This window comes from Garra rufa, chromosome 12, assembly GCF_049309525.1.
Source record: "Garra rufa chromosome 12, GarRuf1.0, whole genome shotgun sequence".
In the NCBI taxonomy this organism is placed as follows: Eukaryota; Metazoa; Chordata; class Actinopteri; order Cypriniformes; family Cyprinidae; genus Garra; species Garra rufa.
Genome location: NC_133372.1, coordinates 22,377,121 through 22,401,667, shown reverse-complemented (window position 1 = coordinate 22,401,667; position 24,547 = coordinate 22,377,121). Strand labels below are relative to the sequence as shown.

The 24,547-nt window shown below is 34.0% G+C and overlaps 1 protein-coding gene across 1 annotated transcript in view; it reads right to left on the bottom strand.

Moving 5' to 3' along the window:
• Positions 1-1,485: 1,485 nt before the first annotated feature.
• Positions 1,486-24,547, bottom strand: part of farp2 (FERM, RhoGEF and pleckstrin domain protein 2) — a 71,728-nt gene continuing 48,666 nt past the window's right edge. The window contains exons 10-25 of the mRNA XM_073852535.1: positions 20,581-20,762; positions 18,533-18,622; positions 18,199-18,332; positions 18,006-18,087; positions 17,645-17,882; positions 17,426-17,556; positions 15,325-15,393; positions 15,152-15,241; positions 14,123-14,143; positions 13,783-13,865; positions 11,981-12,099; positions 11,613-11,793; positions 9,251-9,383; positions 8,650-8,757; positions 8,377-8,528; positions 1,486-4,085 (exon numbers count right to left, since the gene is read on the bottom strand). Coding sequence (XP_073708636.1) covers positions 3,992-4,085; positions 8,377-8,528; positions 8,650-8,757; positions 9,251-9,383; positions 11,613-11,793; positions 11,981-12,099; positions 13,783-13,865; positions 14,123-14,143; positions 15,152-15,241; positions 15,325-15,393; positions 17,426-17,556; positions 17,645-17,882; positions 18,006-18,087; positions 18,199-18,332; positions 18,533-18,622; positions 20,581-20,762 — 1,907 coding nt within the window. The 3' untranslated portion in view covers positions 1,486-3,991. The remainder of the gene's footprint in view (positions 4,086-8,376; positions 8,529-8,649; positions 8,758-9,250; positions 9,384-11,612; positions 11,794-11,980; positions 12,100-13,782; positions 13,866-14,122; positions 14,144-15,151; positions 15,242-15,324; positions 15,394-17,425; positions 17,557-17,644; positions 17,883-18,005; positions 18,088-18,198; positions 18,333-18,532; positions 18,623-20,580; positions 20,763-24,547) is intronic.

Below are 24,547 nucleotides of genomic sequence, written 5' to 3'. Positions count from 1 at the left end.
ATTGTAACTTTATTCCTGAAACATTTTGACTTTATTCCTGAAGCATTTCGACTTTATTCCCGAAGCATTTAGACTTTATTCCCGAAACATTTAGACTTTATTCCCAACGCACTGCGACTTTATTCCCGAAACACTGCGACTTTATTCTCGAAACATTATGACTTTATTCCCGAAACATTTTGACTTTATTCTCGAAACATTTCGACTTTATTTTTGAAACACTGCAACTTCATGCCTGAAACATTATGACCTTATTCCTGAAATATTTCGACTTTATTCCTGACACATTTGACTTTATTCTCTAAACATTTGAAATGTATTCCCGAAACATTTTGACTTTGTTCTCGAAACTTTATGACTTTATTCCCAAAACATTTCGACTTTATTCCCAAAACATTTTGACTTTATTTCCAAAATATTTCGACTTTATTCCTGAAGCATTTCGACTTTATTCCTGAAGCATTTCGACTTTATTCCCGAAGCATTTAGACTTTATTCCCAACGCACTGCGACTTTATTCCCGAAACACTGCGACTTTATTTTCTAAACATTATGAATTTATTCCCGAAACATTATGACTTTATTCCCTAAACATTTTGACTTTATTCCCGAAACACTGCGACTTAATTCCCGAAATACTGCAACTTTATTCCAGAAGCATTTCAACTTTATTCTCAAAACATTTCGACATTATTCCCAAAACATTTCGACATTCCCAAAACATTTAGACTTTATTCCCGAAACATTATGACTTTATTCTCGAAACATTTCGACTTTATTCCCGAAACATTTCGACTTTATTCTCGAAACATTTCAACTTTATTTTTGAAACACTGCAACTTCATGCCTGAAACATTATGACTTTATTCCTGAAATATTTCGACTTTATTCCTGAAACATTATGACTTTATTCCCGAAACATTTGACTTTATTCTCTAAACATTTCAAATGTATTCCCGAAACATTTCGACTTTATTCCCGAAACATTTTGACTTTATTCTCTAAACATTTCAAATGTATTCCCGAAACATTTAAACTTTTTTCTTGAAATATTTCGACTTTATTTCCTGAACCATTTCGACTTTATTCCCGAAACATTTCGACCTTATTCCCGAAACATTTCGACTTTATTCTCTAAACATTTCAAATGTATTCCCGAAACATTTCGACTTTATTATTGTAAATAAAAGATTAATTTTAGCTTTAGTGAGTAAACTAGACTAACGTCATGGACCAATATGTTTGTCTGTAAAGCCAGAGCCAGATTATATGACGAGCCCTTTCCCCAAAATGCAAAAAAGGTTTTTATATGTATTCTATTAATCGACATATCATAATATAAATGAATACAATGAAAACAATGATTTTTGTCATAATATTGCAGCCATGTTTGCTCCTGTTTTTAAATATTACCCCAAGGGATAAATATGATCTTATTTTCATGTGAACTAACCCTCTAAATGGGACAAAATAAAGAGAATTAAATGTTTACACAGTTCAGTTTTATTTGATATCCCTTCAATGTCATAACATGAAACTTACTACATGCGGTGTGTACAGGAGCAATGCCTCAGCAACATGCTACACAAAATAAATAGTAAAGCTGGAGAGAAGCGTTTTCATCAAAACCCAGTTTAGTGCCTCTCTGAACGAGACAGGAAACTGAGGTCTTTGAGTAAACTCCCTTTTCTCGTGCTTAGCAATCCGGGATGGAAAAGAACCGTTCATCCATCCATCCCTCTTATTGCCAAATACAGAAAAAGAGGAAGTAAGTGATTCCAGTCCTTGCATAAAATGTACAAAAATGGGTGGAGACCATGAGCCCACACAGTGCATTAGTGAATTAAGAGGGATTCGAAACACATCAGACTAGCTGAGCTCACGTTGAGATGATAGCTGCATACAGTTTACTGTTAAGTACACAAAGCAACACTGCTTAATGTGTTTTAAGGGATAGTTCACCAAAAAATGAGAATTCTGTCAATTACTCACCCTCATGTTGTTCCAAACTTATAAGACCTTCATTCATTTTTGGAAAGATATTATTGACGAAATCTGAGCGCTACATAGACAGCAATACAACTGCCACGTTCAAGAAAGGTAGAAAGAACATTGTTAAATAGTCAAAGTGACATCAATGGTTCAACCGTAATTTTACGACGCTACAAGAACACTTTCTGTGCATCGTAAAGAAAACAAAAATAACTTTTTTCAACAATTTCTGTCTGTGCAGGGTCAGAAAGCTCTCAGATTTCATCAAAAATATCTTAATTTGTATTTTGAAGATGAACAAAGGTCTTTACGGGTTTGGAAGGACGTGAGGGTGAGTAACTAATGGTGGATTTTCATTTTTGGGTGAACTATCCCTTATGCTAGACTTCTTCAGGTCTTTGGTTGGACCCTGTACAGCATGTTGAACGGACAAAGCCAGAAGCCTTATAAATACAACCAATAATCCAAAAAGATGCAAAAAAGTCTCCCAAATCAGATTTCGTACAGATCTGTCTTCAAAAAGTAAACATAACACTGTCACACATGCTGTGGAACTTCATCATGCTACTAAAACAACAAAAACTCAACTGGCCTTCCAACAAAACGAGACCGTAACATATATATATATAGTGAGATATGCCTCGCAAAAAATATTGGTAGTAAAAAAGAAAAAATGTTTGTTGATCAATAAATCATAGGGAAAGAACTTGTAAATCAATTAATATGCTTAAAAAAAAATCACATATACAGTATAATAAAACGATTTTAGGTCTTTGATCCTAGTTTAAATTTTAGGATTTAGTGGCTGACCGGAAACACGCATTTTGTTGTTTTAACTTCAACTTGAACTTCACCAGAACCATTTCCTCTTCCCTGTGTGGCAGAAACCGAAATAAAAGTGCACTATGGGTGACCCTCTTCCCCCTTACGGGGAGCTTATTATCTGTCAAGTATCCCAAAAATCAAAACTAGTGACAATTGTGAATACATTACTTAAACGTTACATCTAGTTTGGTTAGCAAACATTTTTGGTCAGTCTTTAAAATAAATATCTGATTAGTTTCAGATTCAAACAAAATCAATGCTGTGAGATCAAAAAATCAACGATCAGAACAAAAATCCTCTAAATAGTAACAGTCACTTTATAATGACTTTCAAGACATGCCTTAACCTACGCTGGAAGAGGACAGCACATACTGTACAAGCCAGTTCAGCCGCCTCGTCGTCAAAATAACCTTTCTATTTCTTTCCAATCCCTTTCAGTACCAACATCTCACCCTCAGCCCTTTAAAGGGGCGAAGGCGGTCATACAACTCCAGTTTATAAGCTACGCTCTGTAAACATGCTCTCTGACCAATGTTATGTTGTTTCTAAATCAGCGAGACACATTTTACAGCGCAAGTCCTTCATCTCACTTACTGCACCAGCTGGACTTAATATAAACCATCTGTTTGTCAACACTCCATTCAGTAGTATTCAGTCATGCTGTCCCAGGACAAATAACGGAAGACATTTTTGTGGTCCTGTGGGTCTAGATTTCTACTGAAGAAACTGGAGTGACAATACCGTCCTAATGATCTTAGCAAAGACCTTAAAACCTGAATACAGCAATAAGTGTAACCTTAGCGAGATTATCTCTGGATCCAGAAGTAAAAAAACAAAACAATTAAACATAACTTAATTCAGTCTAGTGTGTTTCTAGAAGAAATTCTTTCAGTCTAATGTGGTTCTAAAAAAGCAAGACGTCCACGTTTGTTTCATTAGCGAGAGGAAAAGAGAGAAATGGTGGGAGAGAATTACAGAGCGCTGAAACTTCTTCAGTCCGAGGTTTCAATAAGCAGCTCAAACTCCCAGCAAGCAGAACAGTCCAGAGTCAAGAATCAAGTTATTATGGTGATGCTTCTCAGAGCCACAAATCAGAAAGGATAAAATGATGCTGTGTAAGGTCCTGGCAGACAGTGGGCCCAGCCCTCAGCTCCAGGAGATCAGTCTGACACACTCAGCTTCCCCCGTTCATCTCTGCCGGGCCTTTGGGTACAAGCAGACTCATGCGTCCCGCGGAGCTCGCTGCACTTTTGATCACCTCCATCCATCTGCACACACATCCCAGCATGTTTTAGCATATCAAATATGCACTTCATCTCTCTTTTATTAATAATCAATAACTATGGTTGTTACTTTAGCATGATTATTAAAAAAAAAAAAACTCAAGGATTGTGTATAATTTGTATTGAACTGTATGATGACATAGTTTTGCAAAAGAAATGAATACTTTTATTCAAAGTAAAAGGCTCAAAAGGCATTTATACAGTAACACATCGCTGCTACACATTTTTACCACTAAATTATGTCGTAATAAGATGTTATGTTGTAAAAATGTGATGTTAAAACGAGATGTTATGTCATTAAAATGACATCTTTAACTCACTAGAACGACATCTTTTATTGTAATAACGAGATGTCGCTTAACGAGAAAAGACATCTTTTCCCATAAAAACGAGATGTTATGTCATTAGAAATACATCTTTATCGTGTTAGAACAACATCTTTTCTTGTAATAATGAGATATTGTTATTTTAACGAGAAAATACATTTTTTCTCGTAATAACGAGATATGTCGTTAAATAACATCTTTATCTCGTTAGAACACATTTTCTTGTAATAACGAGATGTTATGTTGTTAAAATGACATCTTTATCTCGTTAAAATGACATCTTTATCTAATTAGAACATCTTTTCTTGTAATAACGAGATGTCGTTAAAATTACACCTCGTTAGAACAACATATTTTCTCATAATAACAAGATATTATGTCGTTTAAACAAGAAAAGACATATTTTCTCGTAATAACGAGATGTTATGTTGTTTTAACGAGAATAGACATCATTTCTCGTAATAACAAGATATGTCGTTAAAATGACATCTTTATCTCGTTAGTCCGACATCTTTTCTTGTAATAACGAGATGTTATGCCATTAAATTACAGTGTTTATCTCGTTAGTCCGACATCTTTTCTCGTAATAACGAGATGTTATGCCGTTAAATTACAGTGTTTATCTCGTTAGTCCGACATCTTTTCTCGTAATAACGAGATATGTCATTTTAATGAGAAAAGATATCATTTTAATGAGACAAGACATCTTTTCTCGTAATAACGAGATGTTGTGTAGTTAAAATGACACCTTTATCTCGTTAGAACGACATTTTTCTCATAATAATGAGATGTTATGTTGTTTTAACGAGAAAAGACATCCTTTCTCGTAATAACAAGATATGTCGTTAAAATTACATCTTTATCTTGTTAGAACATCTTTTCTTGTAATAACGAGATGTCGTTAAAATTACACCTCGTTAGAACTACATATTTTCTCATAATAACAAGATATTATGTCGTTTAAACAAGAAAAGACATATTTTCTCGTAATAACAAGATGTTATGTTGTTTTAACGAGAATAGACATCATTTCTCGTAATAACAAGATATGTCGTTAAATTGACATCTTTATCTCGTTAGTCCGACATCTTTTCTTGTAATAACGAGATGTTATGCCGTTAAATTACAGTGTTTATCTCGTTAGTCCGACATCTTTTCTCGTAATAACGAGATATGTCATTTTAATGAGAAAAGATATCATTTTAATGAGACAAGACATCTTTTCTCGTAATAACAAGATGTTGTGTAGTTAAAATGACACCTTTATCTCGTTAGAACGACATTTTTCTCATAATAATGAGATGTTGTGTTGTTTTAACGAGAAAAGACATCCTTTCTCGTAATAACAAGATATGTCGTTAAAATTAAATTTATCTTGTTAGTATGACATCTTTTCTCATAATAACATTTATCTCGTTAAAACATATTTTCTCGTAATAACGAGATGTCACTTCAATGAGAAAAGACATTGAGATATTATGTTGTCAAAATAACAAATTTCTCTCATTAGAACAACATCTTTCTCGTAATAATGAGATGTTGTCGTTAAAATTACATTTTTATCTTGTTAGAACGACATATTTTCTCGTAAATAACGAGATGTTACGTGGTTAAAATGACATCTTTATCTAGTTAGAACATCTTTTCTTGTAATAACGAGATGTTGTATTGTTAAAATTACATCTTTATCTTGTTAGAACATCTTTTCTTGTAATAACGAGATGTCGTTAAAATTACACCTCGTTAGAACTACATATTTTCTCATAATAACAAGATATTATGTCGTTTAAACAAGAAAAGACATATTTTCTCGTAATAACGAGATGTTGTTGTTTTAACGAGAATAGACATCATTTCTCGTAATAACAAGATATGTCGTTAAAATGACATCTTTATCTCGTTAGTCCGACATCTTTTCTTGTAATAACGAGATGTTATGCCATTAAATTACAGTTTTTATCTCGTTAGTCCGACATCTTTTCTCGTAATAACGAGATGTTATGTCATTTTAATGAGAAAAGATATCATTTTAATGAGACAAGACATCTTTTCTCGTAATAACAAGATGTTGTGTAGTTAAAATGACACCTTTATCTCGTTAGAACGACATTTTTCTCATAATAATGAGATGTTGTGTTGTTTTAACGAGAAAAGACATCCTTTCTCGTAATAACAAGATATGTCGTTAAAATTAAATTTATCTTGTTAGTATGACATCTTTTCTCATAATAACATTTATCTCGTTAAAACATATTTTCTCGTAATAACGAGATGTCACTTCAATGAGAAAAGACATTGAGATATTATGTTGTCAAAATAACAAATTTCTCTCATTAGAACAACATCTTTCTCGTAATAATGAGATGTTGTCGTTAAAATTACATTTTTATCTTGTTAGAACGACATATTTTCTCGTAAATAACGAGATGTTACGTGGTTAAAATGACATCTTTATCTAGTTAGAACATCTTTTCTTGTAATAACGAGATGTTGTATTGTTAAAATTACATCTTTATCTTGTTAGAACATCTTTTCTTGTAATAACGAGATGTCGTTAAAATTACACCTCGTTAGAACTACATATTTTCTCATAATAACAAGATATTATGTCGTTTAAACAAGAAAAGACATATTTTCTCGTAATAACGAGATGTTGTTGTTTTAACGAGAATAGACATCATTTCTCGTAATAACAAGATATGTCGTTAAAATGACATCTTTATCTCGTTAGTCCGACATCTTTTCTTGTAATAACGAGATGTTATGCCATTAAATTACAGTTTTTATCTCGTTAGTCCGACATCTTTTCTCGTAATAACGAGATGTTATGTCATTTTAATGAGAAAAGATATCATTTTAATGAGACAAGACATCTTTTCTCGTAATAATGAGATGTTGTGTAGTTAAAATGACACCTTTATCTTGTTAGAACGACATTTTTCTCATAATAATGAGATGTTATGTTGTTTTAACGAGAAAAGACATCCTTTCTCGTAATAACAAGATATGTCGTTAAAATTACATCTTTATCTTGTTAGTATGACATCTTTTCTCATAATAACATTTATCTCGTTAAAACATATTTTCTCGTAATAACGAGATGTCACTTCAATGAGAAAAGACATTGAGATATTATGTTGTTAAAATAACATCTTTCTCTCATTAGAACATCTTTTCTCGTAATAATGAGATGTTGTCGTTAAAATTACATTTTTATCTTGTTAGAACGACATATTTTCTCGTAAATAACGAGATGTTATGTCGTTAAAATAACATCTTTATCTCATTAGAACGATATATTTTCTCATAAGATTTTGTTAAAAAGACATCTTTACCTTGTTAGAACATCTTTTCTCATTATAACGAGATGTTATGTTAAAATGACACCTTTTTCTCATTAGAACAACATTTTCTCATAGTACTAAGATGTTATGTTGTTTTAACGAGAAAAGACATCTTAATCGTTGGAACATCTTTTCTTGTAATAACCAGATGATATGTAATTTTAATGAGAAAAGACATCTTTTCTCCTAATAACGAGATGTTATGTCGGTAAAATTACATCTTTATCTTGTTAAAACATGTCTTCTCGTAAAAACGAGATATGTCGTTAAAATAACATCTTTATCTTATTAGAACGACATCTTTTTTCATAATAATGAGATATTATGTCGTTATATAAAATATAAAATTAAACATATAACATACACACATATCAAATATTTTTTTTTTATAAAAACCATACCTTTCAAATGTATTTGATTCAAATGTACTTGTAATTAATATGAAACAAATAATCAAAACCACAATAATAAATATAAATGTATAATAAAAGTATATATAAATATACATATAAATATAATATATACATTTTTTTTAATTAAAATAAAATTATACAAAAAATAATAAAACAGAAAAAAACAACAACAACAACAACAACAACAACATACCTTTCAAATGTATACTCGCTTTCTGCCCTGAAGAAGTAAACATGGGATTTGAACTGCAGCTTGAAGACATACTCCTTATGGATGCTATCGGATTCCCCTGGGGTGCTGACTGTGTAACCTAGCAACGGCAGACTGGCCAGAGGGAAGTCATCCTGGAACAAAACCAACAATTAATTATAAATTATACAGACCTTTAAACCTCCTACAGGAAGTTTAATCTTTCAGAATGAACATCAAATGCATCAAACCAGAGCGTTGGAGTTATTCCAGTACCTGGTGTGTCTTATAGAAGAACAGGCAGAAGTTGGTAAAGACGACCCAGAGTTTCTGCCAGCCGTTGCTGTTCTTGAACTTCCTTAGGAGGTAACCAGACAGCTGGTTCTGTAATGGAGGGTGACAGGAAGTTGAACATTCAACCGCAACAACACAGCAAGAACCCCTCATTCACAAAAGAACCATTAGTGCTGGATTAGAGCTGAATGAAATTTACAGATGTACAAAACTGAAAATTGAAAAAAATAAGCTAAAGAAGAGAGTACCAATTTTCCATATGAGCAATCATAGAAATCATAATAGAAAAGTCTCAATTTCTTTGGCAGAGCTTGTACGCTATTTAAACAGGTATTATATGGACTATTTTAACAATGTCCTAACTACCTTTCTGGGCCTTGAACGTAGTAGCTGCATTGCTGTCTATGCAGGGTCAGAAAGCTCTCAGATTTCATTAAAAATATTTTAATATGTGTTCAGAAGATCTTACAGGTTTGGAACAACATAAGGGTGAGTAATTAATGACAGAATTTTCATTTGTTTTTTGAAGGTCTTCAAATCTCTAGGGTGACTGTTATTGTAGGGGCTTTGACCTCATTGGTACCTGGTTCATGCGGAGATAGTCACTGAGAGAAAGGTTCTGGTTTCGATACCAGCACACATGAGTGATGGTGTTGGGTCTCTGGCCCTGACCGAGCAGGTACCGAGGGGGAAGCTCTGGAGACACGGCTGGAGAACTGAATACTGAGAGCAGGCAGGCAAGCAGGCAGGCAAACAACGCACAAGCACAAGAAAAGATGCAAACAGAAAGAAGGACAGATAACGTGGTGGAGAGAAAGTGATGAAGATGAAAAGGGCAACAAGGAGAAAAAGAAAAGAAGAACAGAAGACATAATATGTGTTAGAAAGTTAGCTTTCAATCCCTAAGTGAGGAAAGAAAGACAGATTGAAAATTCTTCAAATCTGTAGAAAAGAAATGTTAGAAGAAACAAAGCATCCATGAAAATGTTCATAAATTCATTCGGTTATATTCAAAGAGGCAGTTACTGATGGACAAATAAAGAGGAAAAAAATGTTACAGACATAAAAACATGGAAGGGTGGAGAAGCTACTGGATGTGGCGTAACTGGAAAATATGAGGGTGAAGGAAAGGGAGACAGAAGCAGAAAAAAGATCCAAGAGTCTTTGCCCCTCATTCACAAGCTTCGGTTGCAGTCCAGACCTCAACAGCCAGCCTCAGAGAAGTGTGTGTGCTAGCATGTGGAAGTTCATGTGTGTAAAGCTAAAACTGGGTAAATCTCACAAAATCTCTTAAAAGCACGAGTCAGTTTTCACCCCAAAATTTAAATAATATAATTGTTTATACTGGTATTTAAACATTTAAACATTTATGAGATTTTTTTTTTAATTATGATGAATTAAAAAAAAAGATTTTAAATGGAGTATTTAAAATATACTGCAGTATAACTGTTGTACTAAGATAAACAAAAATTAATTAAAAATTTAAAAAAAGGTTTGAAAAGAGGATTTTTTTTGTAAAACAGTACTGGCAATGAAAATAATACAACAGCTGGCATGAAAATAGTAATAATAATAATAATAAAAATAATAATACACTGTCATTCAAATGTTTGATCAGTAAGATTTTCAATGCATTTTAAAGATGTCTTTTCTGCTCATCAAGACTGTATTTATTTGATATAAATACAGAAAAAAAAACTGTAATATTGTGAAATATTATTGCAATTTAAAATAGTGGTTTTCAATTTTAATATACATTTAAATAGAATTTATTCCTGTGATGCAAAGCTGAATTTTCAGCATCATTGCTTCAGTCTTGAGTGTCACATGATCCTTCAGAAATCATTCTAATATACTGATTTATCATCAATGTTGGCAACAGTTGTGCTGCTTAATATTTTTGGAACCTGTGATACTTTTTTCAGGATTCCTTGATGAATAAAATGTTAAAATGAACAGCATTTATTCAAAATAGAAATATTTTCTAACAATATAAAGTCTTTACTATCACTTTTTATCAATTTAACACATCCTTGGTGAATAAAAGTATTAATTTCTTTCAAAGAAAGAAAGAAAGAAAAAAATGTACTAACCCCAAACTTTGAATAGTAGTCTATGTTGTTAAAAAAAAATATTTATATTTTATAAATAAATGCTGTTCTTTTTAATATTTTATTCATTAAAGAATCCTGAGAAAAGTATCACAGGTTCCAAACAAAATTGATAATAAATCAGCATATTAGAATAATTTCTGAAGGAAGACTGTAGTAATGATGCTGAAAATTTAGCTTTGCATCACAGGAATAAATTATATTCTAAAGTAAATTAAAATATAAAATTTGTATTTTAAACTGCAATAATATTTCACAATATTACTGTTTTGTTTTCTGTATTTTTAATCAAATAAACGCAGCCTTGATGAGCTGAAAAAATTGTTTTAAAAAACATTAAAAATCTTACTGCTCCCAAAAAATCTTTATCATATTTAAATATGAAGTGTCTAAATGCAGTATATTGCAAAAAATGAATTAATAAAAATGCAAAGGATGAGACTTTTCCATTACAGTACTGAAAATTCAGGGTAATAATAAATGTAAGTAATGAATTGACAAAAAGAAACTGTAAAATGAAAGAAAGAAAGAAAGAAAGAAAGAAAGAAAGAAAGAAAGAAAGAAAGAAAGAAAGAAAGAAAGAAAGAAAGAAAGAAAGAAAGAAAGAAAGATTTCTTTTGATTCTGGGGTGAAATATGATCCATACATTTCTTTCCGAAACTGACTCGAACACTTGTTAAAGTCACGTTTCTCAATTTGTACGCTGCAGCTGGAGTCAAGACCTTCACAATCAGGCTCTATGAAGACTGTAAATGATTGTGTGTGTGTGTGTGTGTGTGTGTGTGTGTGTGTGTGTGTGTGTGTGTGTGTGTGTGTGTGTGTGTGTGTGTGTACAAGTGTGTAAATGCTACCTCCACGGCTAGGCTGTGGTCAGACATAGAGACGCTGGTGTTGCGGTGCCAGCACACATGCATGGTGGTGTTGGCCCTGTGGTGGCTCTGCTTGTCCAGAGAGCAGCGGGACGAGTTCATGTCATCCTCTGACTCCTGCTCCAGAGACACTTCATCTGATGATCCTTAGGATTGTGCGGAGGGAGAGGAAGAAAGGAGGAGAGGGGAGAAAGAGGAGGAGCGATTGGAGAGGATGGGGTTTACATCTAGTTCAGGATCAGTTATAAGGAGGCTAAGGGACAAAAACACATCACGACCTGCACATGTGTGGGCAGTGGAGGAATACATTGTAAGCTGCCTTGAGATACTTACTGTTGGAGCGATCACACAGACTTGGGTCCAACAGAAGGTCTGACTTCTCCTGACATTTCTTTGACATGTCAATAGCCATGTTCAAATCTTCAATCCATTTGTTCATCTCTACTTTGGAGCTGTGGAAGAGAAAGAGACTCTTAGTGAAAGACGATGAACAGCAAAGACAAATATTAAAGGGATAGTTCACCCAATAATGCAAATTCAGTCATTATTTACTCCCTCTAAGGTTTTTTTTTTTTGTTGAACATAAAAGCTTTTTTGAAGACTGTGGGTAACAGTTGATAGTCTCCCACAAACTTCCATAGTATGTAAAATAAATACTATAAAAGTCAATGGGGACCAGAAACTGTTTGGTTACACACATTCTTCAAAATAGCTTTTGCATTGATCATACAGGTCTGGAACAACTACAGGATGAGTAAATGAAGACAACTGTATAATACAGAATAATATAATACTACTCTCAATTCAAAAGTTTGTGTCTGTAAGATTTTTTTTTTTTAATTCGCCACTGAATAAAAAAGAAAAAAGGTAATTGGGAGTTATCATCTCACAATTATAACTTTGTTTCTCAGAATTGCACAATACAATATTGCAATTTAGACTGTTTTTTAGATTTAAACTCGCAATTTCAAGAAATAATGTCAGAATTGTAAGATAAAAACTCGCAATTGTGACTTTTCTCACAAATGTGAGTTTGTATCTTACAATTCTGAATTTTTTCTCGCAATTGTGACTTTATATCTGGCAATTGTGACTTTTCCTTAGAATTGTAAGATATAGGAACTTCCAATTGTGAAAAAATAAAGTCAAAAATTTAAGATTAAAACTCCCATTTCTTTTTTTTGTCTTGCAATTGACTTTTTTCTTGCAATTCTGACTTTTTTTCTCAGAACTGAGAAATAAACTTTATTGCAAGTTATAAACAATTGCAAGTTATAAAGTCCAGTTCTGAGGGAGAAAAATACTGATATGTTCTCAGAATTGTTAAAATCTCTCGATTCTGATTTAACTCACAACTGTTATAAAGTCAGAATTGCAAGATATAAACTCGCAATTCAGAGAAAAGTCAGAATTGTGAGTTTATATCTTGTAATTCTGAGTTTATTTCTCAGAATTGCATGATATAAAAAAGTAGATATTTTAAAATATATATATATAAAAAGTCAGAGCTGTTATAGATAAGTCTCTTATACTCTACGTTATATTTATTTAATGAAAAATACAATTAAAAAATAGTAGTACTGTGATAAAAATATATTACAATATAATAATATGTATGCAAAATAAATTTAATGTAAAAATGCCAAAGCGGAAATTTTAGCAGCCATTACTTCAGTCTTCAGTGTCACATGATCCTTCAGATTGCCAATTTGGTGATCAAGCAACATTTTTTGTTATTATCAGTTGGCCTGCTTATTATTTTCGTGGAAACTGATACACTTTTTTTATGACTAAAATATTTATTTTAGAAATTTTAAAAGAGAAGAAATTGTTTAATAAAAAAGTTATTTTTATTTATTTATTGTTACAAAAAGTATTCTCATAGCTTTATAACATTATGATAGAACCATTGATGTCACATGGACTATTTTAACAATGTCCTTACTACCTTTCCGGGCCTTGAACGCGGTAGTTGCATTGCTGTCTATGCAGGGTAATTTGTGTTCTGAAGATGAACGAAGGTCTTACAGGTTTGGAACGACATGAGGGTGAGTAATTAATGACATAATTTTTATTTTTGAGTGAACTATCCCTTTAAACACAGTGTGAAAGCACTTTCTTTCATATGCACTTACCTAGCTGCCACCACAATGGTCCTCTGAGCAGAATATATGGTGAAACAGTGAGGAACAGACCACTCATTCTCACTCTCCTCCACCTGCAAAACATTTAAACACAGTCTAGAGTCCAGTCCAGTTAAACTTATTGGATCTGCATTCTTTGGGATAATGCGACCAATCCCATCCCAAACTGTCAATAATCTACTTGTTAACATCCCGAATACTAGTAATCCTTATTTCTACTGATGCGGGGGTGGGAAAGCATAAGGATCCAAGAGGGAAATTCAAATTTTGCGAGCAGATTTTCGAGGTGTAGTTTGGGAGTGGAGGATTTTGGGATTGTCCTCATACTCACCGGAGCGTCCAGCACAATGAGCTGCGGGCAGGAGCGAAGCACAAACAAGTCCATTGGAACAGTATGCAACGTAAACATATTTCTCATTTGGTAACATCTACCGGCCAATTGTTCGGGTTTGGGAAGATTTTCAAAAACGTCTTTTATGCTCACAAACAGCAAACACACTAATGTTTTGAATTATTGCAATTCAAAATAGCTTTTTTATGTTTATATATTTTACAGCACTGTCTGTCTGTGTTAATAGCATGATGTTAGGTTGAAAAATGACCAAGATTACTGCTTTCCTCCTCCGTACGCCAGCTTGTAACACTTGTAAACAGCTCTTGTAAGTGTAACTTTAAACATGCATCTTGTATGAATTGTGGGCCAAGACAGTGTGCACATTCAAATTATAGTCAACGGCAGATACTGCAAATAAGGCCTGAAAGATCACTGCTTTACGAAAACAAAGCTAAGACGTGAGACAGTGCAGACTTTTAGAGAAAAATACCAGTGTAAACGCCATTTATCACCGCCTTTCTGTGTACTTTCAACTGAGAGGACCCCATCAAGACACATTAATTCCAACTTCGCTTAAAAACAGCATGCTACCGAGAGAGCCCTTATCCCATGTTTAGAGATGGGCAAATCCTCTCAGCGTAGCACTTGTGCAGATTGTTTGGACAGAGACATTTATTAAAAGGCTTTTTTTTTTATGGGATTGCTAAAGATTCAAATGAGTAAAACTAAGCTGAAGTGTATGTACTGTTTTGTTGATCAGTCAGGCAATTATGATCATTTAGCATTTAGCTCATGTATATTTTAACTTCTAAACAAATCTGTTGAGTGAATGACTCAACAAATTATATTAAAAAATGTCACCATCTGAAAGTCATTTGCGGAATTGACCACAACCAATCTTTTAACGTAAAATGTTTGAAATGTGTATCTGTTTCACATGCTACAACAGTACACAGTGTATTTCAATCAGTATCCAGTTTGTTAGTATTCCATTCCATTCCAAAAATAATTCCTGGGAATACTCACAATCATCCCATGCAGGGGAAGTTGTCCATGAACTTTGAACTGATTGGTTGCAGTCACCCCTTTGCTTGTGTAGAGCAGCATGTCTGAAAACTTGGATAGAAAAAAAGGTTTTGGTCAGCACATACAGAAGTTAAAATAAAAACTGACAAAATAGATTTAAAGTTCAGTCTTACGAGAAAAAACATCCTCTGCTGCAGGCCCTTCTTGGTGAGCTTGTAGAGACAACCTTCCCTGATAAATTCCTGGAGGAGGAGCAGGAAAAAAAATTGTACTTTGACATTTTTGTCTAGACTACACTTAATTTTTTAAATGAATTATAAAGCAGCAAACTGCAATTCCAATTTCCTTGTTTGTCTGGAACTCTTCATTTGGTAAGATGACCACATCTAAGGCTGGATCAATGACGTTTATAGTATTGCTTCCAAGCTTTAACCACTACATTACTATCATACTACCAGTGGTGTACCACAAATCTTTAGGACAAGAAATGAGACAAAGTAGTGACTGCCAAGACAATAAGCACTTCCATCGAGGTAAAATAGCTTTTCCAGTGAAGAAACGTGCTATCGTTTTCAAGACCCAGAAAGGTAGTAAGGACATTGTTAAAATAGTCCATGTGACATCAGTGGTTCAACCATAAATTTATGAAGCTACAAGAATGCTTTGTGTGCAAATAAAACAAAAATAACGACATGCATTCACAAGACTATTATGACGCATGCATGTGGTGCTGCTGTTGAACTTTCAAATCACCGTCGCAAAGGGATGCCAAAACATTCGAAAGAGGCAAGGCTGCTTTTACTAAAATGCCTATAACACCTAAATGGAATGAGATATCTTTACCAAACTCAAAACATCTATGTAAAAGCTCAATCTGAAATCGAGGTTGGGGGGGCAGAGCTTGGAATATAAGAGAAAAACCCCATAAAAATGGCTATAACAACGCAACTATTTGTCCTAGCGACATAAAAATCGCTGTGCATGGTCGTGGTTAAAACATGCCTGTCGTTGGTCGATGAAGTTTTAGCACCTGTTAGACAAGGTTAACGGAGGCCGATTGGAACGAAACTTGGTGGGCCTGTTTAACTCATGGCCCTAAAGATCTGTGAGAAATTTGAAAGAAATCGACCATTAGGGTCCGAAGAATGTAAACAATTTTACATTGCACGGTTTCTCGCACATACACGTGATATTCATATTATATGATAGACCTCCTCATTCTGGACAACATCTGGTTCTGCTTCTAGAACCACTGCTGTCAATCAAATCATTCTTCAAAGGCAAAATATGTAAGTTTTTGCCACTAGAGGTCACATATTCAATAAGAACAAATAACCAAAGGTGTAGTTTGATGATGGTGTGATAGTGCTTATTTCTCTGTATTTAAACATTCCTGGAAACATTTGGGAGTAATCTCTCTGAGAAGATGTAAAAAAAAAAAACTACTTTTGCGAACTAGTCCTAGGTTCTTCCCTCAATTTAGAAAAAAACACTGCGGTACAAAGCTATAACAGGGTTGTTTAGAAAAGAGGCCTGTCGAAATGTAACCAAAATCCTTAATTAAACAAATAAAGCCCAAAGGAAATCTCAAAACTTCACGAAACTTGGTGAGCACATGTGACAGGTGATTCTAAACAAGCAAGGCAAGTTTTAAGGAGATCGGACCAAAGCTGGCACTATAGCAGTTATAAACGTTTAAAACCATAATATTTCTATGGTAAATTACCATGGATTTTGCAAAAATGCTTTTTAAATCATTGATTTAGGTGGTTACACGCTTGCTAAATAATGTCTATTATCATATGTGCTTAAATGCCTTAAAGCGCATGAACCCAGGTAATCGCTGCTTGCAGCTATATTTATTTTTGCCTTCTGTGCACACAAAAAGTATTCTTTAGCATTGTAATTGCATTGCTGTCTATGCAGGGTCAGAAAGCTCTCCGATTTCATCAAAAATATCTTAATTTATGCTCCAAAGATGAAGAAGGGTTTGGAATGACATGAGGGTGAGTAATTAATGACAGAATTTTTTTTATTTTAGGGTGAACTAACCCTATGAATGATCTACATCATAAAATTTATCTAACAGATTTCTGTGTTAATATAAGTGTTAATATAGCACTTACTAAAATTCTTACCATCTTACCATGACCATAGTATAGTTGGCGAATAACACTGTAAGCAGATTCCACCCTGAAAGGGGATCTTCTGTACACCAGTTCATCTACTACTTTGACTAATAAACAAAAATTAATGTACAAGATAACAACTCACTCTTCCCGGAGCTGTTAGGTTCTCAATGCCAATCAGATCTCTCTGAAGTTCTGTCAGCTTCTGGAAGTTCTCCAGTCGAATCAGACTGCTCTGCAGCTGAGTAACAATATCTGCAACCTCTTTCAGAGCCTCTGCAAAAATCAAGCATGTAAAAGTCATTACAATGTTCAGATCTTAAAGAAAGGGTTTGTTCTGAGGTTTAGCTAGTAGCAGGCCCACCTTTGCAGTCATCGTAGTCTCTGTGCTGGGGGGCGTAATGCTTACACAGACGCTCCAGGATGAGTTTGTAGTGCATGAGTCTCTGGATGGGCTTCAGCAGAAAGGTGTTGAGGGGCAGGTAGCACACCTTCTGGAGCTCAAACTCCTTATAAACAGTCTCCAACTTCTTTACACGCTTCGTGGCTTTCTCAAGCTCTGTTAACACCTCATCATGCTTCTGCAAATAGCCTGTGAACTCCTAAGATTATGAAGGCAACAAGCCCATCACATAAATTGTGAATGATCAAAATACTAGCAACAAAAATCTAATTAAAATCAAAATAGTTCTTGTTTGTAGAACTGAACGACTGTTTATCCTCACCTTCAAAGCACACATGTTGCGCAGCATAACATCTCCAATTCGTTGGTAATCTCCTTTTACATGAGCGTTAGACCGCCCCTCCCTGTGAAAATGTTAAAATTATAAACCTTTAGACCAAACATTCATCTCTCGCTAATTTTGAATATTGTCATGTAAGCCAACATGTTGCATTCTGATAAATAAGAACTAGTACCAGAGAGCCAGCCTTTGGTCAATCTCTTTGAGAAAGCCTCTGTGGAACTCATAGATGGGGTCGATGTTGGAGAACAGAAGGGTCATGAGACCCTCAGGCATTGCGTTTTCTTTAATCACTGCACTGCGGAACCACTGAGGACACACACACAAACATCAATGTGATCAGACAGTTCAAAGACAAAAGATCGTATAACAGACGCAAATTAAACACATCAAAAGAACCATTCACACAGCTAACTGACACAGCATACAGGACATTACATTATACAGACAAGCCTCATACACTAAACTTGTTATACTCATGAGTCATGAGCACAGACAGCTCTGCTCACCACTGTGATGACCTCCAGATCCTTCAGGTACGTCCGCTCTGTGGTCAGAATCTCTTTAGCAATGAAGTAGGCTTTGTCGGTGGGATATCTCTGAAACATAAAAGCATACTTAAAACCACTCTTAGAAAAGCTGAATTAAACCCTTTAAATACTGTTTTTTGGCAAGTTCATTCAAATGTGCAATATGTAATATTGACAGCTAGTGGCTAAAATGGGTACTGCAGTCCAAATTCAAAATATCTTTTCTCCTCTACCTCAGACACAAAGCTCACATGGGTTGTCAGATTGAGGACATGCAACAGGAAAGAGCAACAAGCCTTAAACACTAAGTTTATGTCTGGTTATACAGCTTTTTAGATGGATGACGAGGCCTTTTAGGTTGGATAGAATCTGCGATCTCTGAGCCAGTTTGTTTGCTGCCTTCCATGTCTTCAATTTGCTGTGTTTACCACCAACTGGCAACCCAAGCTGTCGAAATGCTATTGGTTAAACTGGCAGTGGGCAGAGTCACACAGACCAAAACAAAAACATACATTAATTCAGAAGGTTAAATTTAACTTAAAAAATGTAAATTAAGATATGTTACTTACTTAGAACCTAAAAATAACAAATTAATGTAGAATATTACCATTATTAACATTGGCAGAAATTAACATAAAAACAAATCTAGACGTTAACTTTGCATACCCAACCTAGAATTTCCAAGGTAAGTTCTTGGTTTTAGGTTCTAAGCTTTCTAAATTCTAAGATCTAAATTCTGAGCTTCTCGGAACATAGAAGTTAATGTAGACCTGGAACTTAGAATTCAGCAGTAAACGCATAAACAAACATAGAATTTAACCTTAACCTCAAAAAGTTGAATTTAACTTAAAAGAACTTAAAAGCTTAGAATCTAGAACCAAGAACTTATCTATGAAATTAAGTTGGAGTATGTACTTAGAACTTAAAACCTACAAATGAATATAGAACATCAAACCCAGAAATGAATATAAAAACAAATGAAGAAGTTAACTTAAAAAATACAACCTAGAATTTCTAAGATAAGTTCTTGGTTTTAGGTTCTATGCTTTCTAAATTCTAAGTTCTAAATTCTGAGCTTTTAAGTCTTAGAACCTGGAAGTTAATGTAGACCTGGAACTCAGAATTCAGAGGCAAACACAGAAACAAACATAGAATTTAAACTTAAACTCAAAAAGCTACATTTATCTTAAAAGAACTTTCAACTTGTCTTTGAAACTGAGTTATAGTACTTAAAACTTAAAACCGACAAATGAATGTAGAACTTAAAATGTGAATTTAACTTAAATATTAGCACAGTTTAGAACTTAGATGTAATGTAGAACACCGAATCTATCTTTGACATTAATGTAGACCTTCAAACATAAAGGTTAATATAGAAATTATGTAGAAGTAGGCCAAGAACACTGTACAACCTCAAATACAAAACCCTTAAAAGTAATTAAATTAACATATCTTTAAAGATATGTTAGTAGTAGTACTGTCAACTACTAGTAGTAGTTGCATTAATTGCAATTAATCACATCCAAAATACAAGTTTCTGTTTTATAAATATAAATGACATACATTTCTTAAATATATACACATATAAACAAGTTTAACACAGAAACTAGAACTCATTTTAACCTAACTTCAGTTAACTATATATATATATATATATATATATATATATATATAATATATAAGTAATATTTAAAAATACTATTAAATATTCAAAGTGCCAATGTCTAATAAATCTATAAAAGTTGAAGGGGGGTAGGGGGTTATTTTAGGTGAGCTGTGCACACAAAGGTTAGCAAAAAGTTTCAAAAGCTTCTTAATCAACTCTAAATTCACAGGGTCAGTGTCATATCTAGCAAGTCCCATCAAAGACCATGCAATCTAAATAGTTCCCTCTCATTTTTTCAAACTTATTAATCAAATCCTAGGATTTGATTGGAAAGCCAAATCCCAAGCCTGAGCTGAGCTTCAAAAGTAAACTTTTTCAACTCTTATTTAGGCCCGGGCAGGTTGGCATGCGATCAGTGTACCTTCCTCCTGCCCTCTTCGTCTTCCTCTAGTCTGGCAGTGCCCACCTCGTTCAAGTTAGGGCTCTGCAGGGGCGAAGGCGCCTGGCCGGGAAGACTGAGAGTGGACATCTGGAAAGAGGGCGACAGACACAAAGGACCCTTGGTGTTGAAGGGAGAGAGCTGTGGGCTGTCAGTGGCAGAGTCTATGGGATAAAAAAAGAAAGAAAGGGAAAACAGTTATTGTTAAGATGATACTACTACTATTACTACTACTACTACTACTACTACTACTGAAAGTAAATAGTTTAGGTTTTTAATCAAATTTTATAAAAAGTTTAAGATGGTATTAAATATTTATTTCATTAAAAATATATAAAAGTAAATTAAATGTATTGACTCTATTAAAGTCAATGGCAATTTCATGTTTTGTTCAATTATAGCACCACCAAGAGGCACAATCCCACAAAATTTTAGAGTGTGCCCATACATATGGGTGTTACATTTGATGAAAATATCATTTTGTTTGGGAGTTATAGACATTTTCCAACAAAAATGACCGATGGCTAACTTTGTTTGCATTTTTTGCCACTTACTATCAAAATTTTGGCAATTGGGCAGAATTTTTTCACCGTCATGCTATGTTTCCGAATTTCCTACGGTGGTTTCGTGTCAGTCGGATTAACGGTTTCTAAGATATTGGCAAATGTTTTTTAAGCGCTAAAATGCAACGTTGCACAAACCATAAGGCAAAACCTGGCATGTTGGGTATCGCTGGACTCGGCAAGGATTCAGGAGTCAAAAAAGGACTCCCGTGAAAATAAGTTGACCACACCCAAAGTTAAAAGCATGTGAATATTTGATGGCTCAAAACTTCCCAGGCACCTTCAATGCATTATGCTGATAACCCATACCAAGTTTTGCAATGATACGTCAATGCATTCGTAAAATATAGCATTTTACTACAAAATTCAAAATGGCCGACATGGGAAAATTTGGTATCATTCGACTCGGCATGATTCACCAAATCTAAAGAGAAAAGTTTTGTGAATTATGGCGAAACCATTGAGAACTTATAAGCAAAAAAGCCATTTTTCATATCTCCTGACTACTAGGTGGCACTGCCCCGAAACACTGCAGGTAGCCTCAGGTCATGCTTGTTATAACACACACCAAGTTTGGTCTCAATACGCCAAACCATTGCGGAGATATAGCCTCACATCCATTTTTGCATGTTTTTCGTAGAATTAGTTTGTGCGTTATTCAAGAACGGTTCGACTAATCAACTTGAAATCCATAACTTTTTGCCAGCATGGTCTGAAGATGCACCCTTCATGAATTTAGAAACTGTCAATTCAATAAGTATTTCATAATGCATGGAATTTAATCAAACTGGCGATTTAAAGAGCTAATAATATAATAAGGCAAATTTGAAAAAAAATAAATGAATAATTGGTCACCAACAACTCTGACAAAGCAGAAAAGCGCAAGATATGATACTCCAGGAGGCACGGCCATTTACACACATTGAGCTGTTGTTTGCAATGCAATAAAACAGTAATGAGAGAAAAATCACACCCATTTCCTTTACCACATACTACTTTATAAAAAAAAAAACTGAGATAAGAAACCTGAAAACAAATGAAAGATAGCAACACGCCTACTGTATATAAAACGGGATAAATACAAGAAGGGGAAACGCTTTCTTCCTCAAAGAGGAGCAGCTCACGAGGGAAAACAAGAATGTAGAGGCTGGGCATAAACAAGGAACTCCAGATAGAAAAAGGTGGCTTTACAACCCGGAAATAATTCCTGCAGAGGATTATCAGCGATGCTGCTGAGCTGGTGAGCCGGCAGTGGTTTACAGTTTAACTGGAGTGTCCCAGCGGGGATGACATAGGAGAAGAGGGGAGGGAGAAGAAGGGGTCTGGAGCCGGGGTTTGGCAGCCAGCCTGAACAAACACACAGGCAGCGCTCTACACTAGAACGAGGCTGTGGAATGTAGCAGAAGCAGCGTATCTGAAACTCTAAAACAACAGACTTGTGCTACATTGTGTTTAGTTTCGCATTTTGTATTGAATCCTACTGGTAGTTAATTGGAATTATTAAAAATTAAGGTGCTTTAAAAGATTCTTCACAGCGATGCCATTGAAGAACCATTTTTGGTTCCACGAGGAACCATTCAATCAAAGGTTCTTTAAAGAACCATGTCTTTCTTACCTTTTACCTTTATAATCTGAAGAACCTTTCGGCACAAAGAACCTTTTGTGAAACAGAAAAGTACTTCAGATGTTAAAGGTTCTTTATGGTACCATTTAGACAAAAAGAGTTCTTCTATGGCATCGTGAAGCACCTTTATTTTTAAGAGTGTAGATGAGAAATATGTATCGACACTGTTTAATAGATTTTTTTTTTATATAAAGGACAAGATTTGTTCACTTTATTTCAAAGGTGTGACTTTAAGCTACTTAGTAACTTATCTGTTAAACATAGATAAGGAAGAGCAGTGTTTTTATTGTTAACTAAAACTAAACTTATTAAAATCACTTTTAGCAATTAAAATAAAGCTGAAATTAAGAAAAATGGCAAAAAGACAAAAAAAAAAAAAAAAAAAGTTGACCAGGCAACTGACTGAAATATATTATAAAAGTACTGACATTAAAAAATTTAAACTTACAAATAAAATGAGAAATTTCTCAAACTAACATGTAAAAGGGAAATCAAACTATTTATATAAAAAAAATACTTTTTATAGTACATAAAAAGTATATTTATTAAATTTGTACAGAAATTCTACATTAAACGTTGATAAACCCAAAAGAAATCAACATTTAGGGCAAATGGACATCTGATATGGGCGGTTTACAAATTTAGCTTTTTTATTTCCTGATGGCTGGTACAGTATTTACAGATTTTTACAAGCTAAAATGAATAAAGTTACTTTAAACTGTAACAAAAGACTTAGGCATTACTCCAGACAGAAGAAAACGTATCCTAAATGCATTGATTATTTCTTTATTTTTGACTTTTAATATATAGGTAGAAGGATTCTAAATTGGCTCCCACTATTTTTAGCATTGCTCCCACTTTCCTGTTCATCTGCTTCTTTTTCCTCTAGTATTTTAGCTCCGTGTTCAACCACGAACTCTCAAAGAACCGATGATAAATAGGTGGCTCAAGATGTTGTTGACACTGGCACTGATCCATGCCATTGAGAACAGCTCCTTAAATATAGAACTAATCAAAATAACACTGCAAACCACAAATCCTGAAAACCCATTAAGGTCACATCCTCATAAGAAAAACATTCCTGTAGTTTAAGAAACCTGTATTAGATTTTCATGAACACCACATTATAGTTGCAGTAGGTTAGGACACAGGTATTAGAGGAAAGGGGCTAATGTAGTTTCTGTTTTTAAAGTCATTTGCTGCACTTATTGTTTTAAAAGGGGTACAAAAAAAAGCTTGAAATCCCAGATACCCAAAAGTGATTTTTTTTATTTCAAAGGGAAAAATATGAAACGCACACACATATAAGTACACTCGAGTTTCACATTAGTACATTAAGGACCTTGGATTTATATAGCTCTTAAGAATTAAATTGGCCAAAAAATGTATACTGAGGACACAAAAGCAAAGCACAAGGCAGGTAGAGAAGGCAAATCTGGTTAGGTTTTCTTTTGTCATCAGATCCCCAAAACACGAGGAATATCTCCTTTTTGTATATACACTACCAGTCAAAAGTTTTTGAACAGTAAGATTTTTAAAATGTTTTTTAAAGAAGTCTCTTCCGCTCACTAAAATACAGCAAAAACAGTAATATTGTGAAATATTTTTAATATTTAAAATAACTTATTTCTATTTAAATATATTTTAAAATGTAATTTATTCCTGTGATCAAAGCTAAACTTTCAGCATTATTACTTTAGTCTTTAGTTTCACATGATCCTTCAGAAATCATTCTAATGTGCTGATTTGCTGTTCAAGAAAC